We start from the raw sequence: 4,441 nt of genomic DNA, 5'->3' as shown, positions 1-4,441 counted from the left end.
CTGCATCTGTCAAAACTCAGAACTGTACACCAAAAAGTGGATTTTAAAATATTTTAAAATAAATTTTAAAAACAAGAGGGACAGAAAACATCAGTGATTGATTGCCTGGGGATGAGGGAAGGAACTAACTGCAAGGGTACACAGAGGAATGTTTGGGGTGATGGAACTGTTCTATATATTGATTGCTTACACAGCCAACAGAATGGACATTAAAGGGCGATTCTACTGGATGAAAATTCGAACTCAATTGGAAAAAAAAAAAGGCAAAAGCCAAAATTTACCCTATGTGAAAAAAATAGGGCTTATGGTTTTCTCTTGTGGACAGTAAAAACAACTACTATGGGTGTAAAGAAAGGAACAGTAAAACGAGATCTTCAATATACAAAATGCTTTATAATTTTTTAAGAAAAACGTGCTTACACAGAGGTAATATTTCTTACTGTATTTGATTTAATAATTTGACTTGAAATTTTTCTCCAGGAATAAAAGTATTAGAAAGTGCTAATTTTTGGACCTCCCCGGTGGTCCAGTGGTTAAGACTCTGTGCTTCCACTGCAGGGAGCGTGGGTTCGATCCCTGGTTGGATAGCTAAGATCCCACATGCCTCACGGCGCCGCCAATAAAAAGGAAAAATAAAAAGAAGAAAGTACTCATTTTAAAATTTCACAAATGTTTCCAGATAATAAGAAGGGCATTAGAATAATAGAGGGTTCTAAAACTAGTTTCATAAAACATTTCACTATAAAAATATATACAGCTTTTAAAAAAGAAAAATTTATTTCTTTACAGTTAAAAAAAATGCAGTATTTGGACATATACAAAGCCATAAATTTTCTTCAAATACGAAAATTCAAATGTAACATACTACCCAGAGACTACACATTTAGCTAAAACAGGATCTAGCTGTTCACAAGAACGAATTTCAAAATATACATATGTGAATTTACACACTGATATTTAGAAGTTCTTCAAAATCTATCTGTAAACTAGAAAGTTAAGCAAAGTTGTCTTTGCCTCTATAGCTTACAGCTGCAGGCTGGCTGTGTCTCACGGTACGCAGCCCCTTCTTGGTCCTCTCCCACTCCAGCTGCAGTGTGGGCCTGGGGAAGAGAAGCTGCTGTCTGTGTTCCTTTCCTTTGGGCTATTTATGGCAGAGGTACATTATGCTTGGTCTCAGCCAGGAAAGAACATCATGTACGTGAAGTCTCCGAAGCGTGAACAGACTAATGCCTGCTCCAGAGCAAAGGTGCTGATCCATGAGGGTCCTCACCAGGCTGATCTCTAAAGCACTTCTTTCTGCTTTAGGATTCTGCTTCATCGTCATCAGTCTCATCGTTGTTGTCATTCTCCTCCTCCTCCTCTTCTTCCCTCTTCTCTTTAAGCGTTTTCAGATATTTACTAGCTAAAATCTTCTTTGGTAATATATCTTAAAAACATAAAGCTAACATCAGCAATGCAAATTTCAAACGTGCTAGTTCCTGCTATGACCTCTAAAACGGCTTCCAAGACAAGTCAAAATTCCGACTACATAGCAGGAAACCAGCACTGCCTCTGGACGAAGGCTCAACACCTGTATCTATTCCAGTGGCTGCAAACCACACTCTGCTCTGTGCTGCACCCCCTGGGAGCAGCCCCGCCCGGCCCACCTGACACAGCGGCTGGCCCCAAGGGTCACCGGACGCTCTTTTTTAGCTGTGGTGCACACAGCCTGTTCCACAGCAACAACTATGGGTTTCTGCTTCCCCCGCCAAGTAAGGACGAGTCTGAGGGGGTGGGCTGCCCGGCTCCCACACCCACCCAGACAGCCCCGTGCAGGTGCCAACTTAATTCCTGCTCTAGGTGAACTGCATTACAAACACGCTCCACTGAACAAAACTAAAACTCTCGCCCCATGCCAGGTAAACTCTGACACCTGGAGACAGCAGCAAAATGTCATTTTCAGTGAAAGCAGAAAAAAAGCAGGGAAAAAGGTGTTTTTTAACCAGGATGTTTCAAAGGCTAAGTACCTGCAAGAAACTGAAACGTTTCCGATTCCTCTGCGGTATCTGATAAATCACTGTAAGTGAGTGCTTTCTTTTCTTTTCCACTGCCGTGTCTGTAGGAATAGGTGGCGAGATATTGAACAAAGAGTTCCTAAAACAAAATGAGAAAGTTAAGATGAAAGGTGTGCTTTGAAAATTTACCACAGACCTTGCTTTTTAATTACATTAAGTTTAGATGATTTCAGATTATCTTGGTTCATCGATTGCAGAAAATCACTGGAGAAAGGAGACATACGAGGTCGCAAAGAAAGCAAGGCTGAATTAAAACTGGCAGGGCAGCAGGAATTTCCCGAAAGTTTATTTTATTTATTTGTTTGTTTGTTTGTTTGCGGTACGCGGGCCTCTCACTGTTGTGGCCTCTCCCGTTGCGGAGCACAGGCTCCGGACGCGCAGGCTCAGCGGCCATGGTTCATGGGCCCAGCCGCTCCGTGGCATGTGGGATCCTCCCGGACCGGGGCACGAACCCGTGTCCCCTGCATCGGCAGGCGGACTCTCAACCACTGCGCCACCAGGGAAGCCCTCGAAAGTTTATTTTAGATTTCTAACTTATGAAAAATATTTAAAAGCCATACAACAAGGAATCGTGTTTGTGTAATGCCCAATCTCTAGTTAGAAGGGTTGGCAAGAGACCATCCAAAAATTCTATGCCAGGAACAGACTTTTAGTCTTGTATTTGACTACACTGTGTCTAAGGTGGCCCGCCGACAAATGTAACAGTCACTAGCTTAAAGGTAAAAAATGGTCAGCTTGCCATTCTGCCCGGACACCTTTCCGAGGGCAGCCCACCTGAGCTGAGCCCCTCTCTGTTCTACTTTAACTCCATCGAAGTTAGTCAAGAAGGGAATAAGAAGTGCCTGCAAATCTCTTAATTCCTTAAGACCTACAGAACGAAACTGTACAGCTATCCCAAGACCATGTGATCCCCCCCTCCCTTAGCTCTGACCAACTCACCGCACCGGACACCGTCTACCGTCTACCGAACTAGCCGGCCTGGGAAACAGACTCGAAGGGAAGTTAAAGCAAGTGAGGGAGACTCTGCAGCAGAAACCTGGCCCAGGATAAGAACAGGAAGGTCTGGCCTACCTAGACCAAATTAAGAGACAAAATCATCTATCTGGACCTAGGAGGGGGCTAAAACTGAGGTCCCCGAAATTACTTGAATTCTGGCCCAGGAGACTGGGAGAGGGTGGGCGAGCGGCTGGGCCGGGCCGTACCTCCTGAGGGAGCCGCCAGCCCTCTCAATGAGCCGTTTTGAGGAGCTGGGGCCCAAAGCCGCGAAACAGGCCGGAAGCGACAAAAGGAGAGGCTTTGGGGCCCGGAGTACGGTGACTGGAAAGGAGGGGGAGACACCAAAGGCGGCCCGCGCGCCTCCACGCTACCGCCCAGGCCAAACCCGCGCGAGGAAGGTGGGGAGCGGGGTGGGCGTGGCGACCAGCGCGCGAGGGAGGGCGGGAGCGGAGTGGGCGTGGCGACGGGCGCGCGAGGGAGGGCGGGAGCGGGGTGGGCGGGGAGACGGGCGCGCGAGGGAGGGCGGGAGCGGAGTGGGCGGGCGGGAGCGGAGTGGGCGGGGAGACGGGCGCGCGAGGCGCCGGATGGGCGGGGCGAAGAGCGCGCGCGGGAGCTGGGGCGCGCGCGGCGTGGGAGGGGAGTGAGGCGGCTCTCAAAAGGGCGCGCGCGCGCACGCGAAAGGGACTGGGCAGCTCCGCGGGGCCCGGCGGGGCGCGATGGTTCCGGGTGGGCCCCACCGCCGCCCCACGCTCCTCACTCCTCCCCGCGCTGCCCGCCTCACCGTGGCCTTGGCCGTGAGCACCAGCGCCTCCTGGTTGATGCTGGACACCTCGGGGGAGCTCTTCATGATGACCCGGATGCGGGACAGGGGCAGCGACACTAGCCGCTGCTCGCCGCACTTCTCCTTGCCCACGACCACGTCCGCCATCTCTGCGCCCCGCCCCCGCAGCGGCAGCCCCTACCCGCCGCGAGGTGGCCGGCCTACACGGTCGGTGCGGGAGCGGCGTCCCGCTGCCCCGTGGGAGTTGTAGTGTCGGGAGGCGCGGCCGCGGGACGGACTACAAGCCCCGTGATGCCGCGCGACCCCGAGGCTGTGCAGATGGAGCGGAAGGGCGGCCAGCAGATTCGGCGGGGCGGGGGTGGGGGGCGACCGTGGGTGGGGGTTCTACCTGTGTGATGCTGAGAAGTACCATGAAGGAAAACAAAGCAGTGTAAGAAGATAGAAACCGGGTCAGTAAAGGAGAAGGCTGGGCAGCGAAGAGAGAAAAGAGCCCTGTTTATGAGAAAGCGCTTTGCCGGGGGAAAGGAGCGACAGGCAAAGGCCTTTCAAGAAGCTCAAAATGACCGCTGTGTGGACCAGGTGTGCTAGGTGAAGTCTGAGAGGTAGCCAG

At 51.0% G+C, this 4,441-nt stretch overlaps 1 protein-coding gene across 2 annotated transcripts; it reads right to left on the bottom strand.

The window, feature by feature from the left end:
- Window positions 1–367: 367 nt before the first annotated feature.
- On the bottom strand, window positions 368–4,083 carry CHRAC1 (chromatin accessibility complex subunit 1). 2 transcript variants are annotated; one of them, XM_060128249.1, is made up of 4 exons: window positions 3,832–4,083; window positions 2,007–2,133; window positions 1,271–1,426; window positions 368–604 (listed from the first exon to the last, which is right to left on the bottom strand). In XM_060128249.1, the coding sequence occupies exons 1-3, from the start codon at window positions 3,976–3,978 to the stop codon at window positions 1,302–1,304; spliced, it is 399 nt and encodes a 132-aa protein (XP_059984232.1). In that variant the 5' UTR covers window positions 3,979–4,083; the 3' UTR covers window positions 368–604; window positions 1,271–1,301. The 2 variants fall into 2 exon arrangements, with proteins under 2 accessions (XP_059984232.1, XP_059984231.1); XM_060128248.1 differs by lacking the exon at window positions 368–604 and having other exon boundaries at window positions 755–1,426; window positions 3,832–4,082.
- Between the last annotated feature and the right edge of the window lie 358 nt (window positions 4,084–4,441).

This window comes from Lagenorhynchus albirostris, chromosome 17, assembly GCF_949774975.1.
Source record: "Lagenorhynchus albirostris chromosome 17, mLagAlb1.1, whole genome shotgun sequence".
NCBI classification, from domain to species: Eukaryota; Metazoa; Chordata; class Mammalia; order Artiodactyla; family Delphinidae; genus Lagenorhynchus; species Lagenorhynchus albirostris.
The sequence above is the reverse complement of the archived record's forward strand: the minus strand, read 5'-3'. Positions and strand labels throughout refer to the sequence as shown.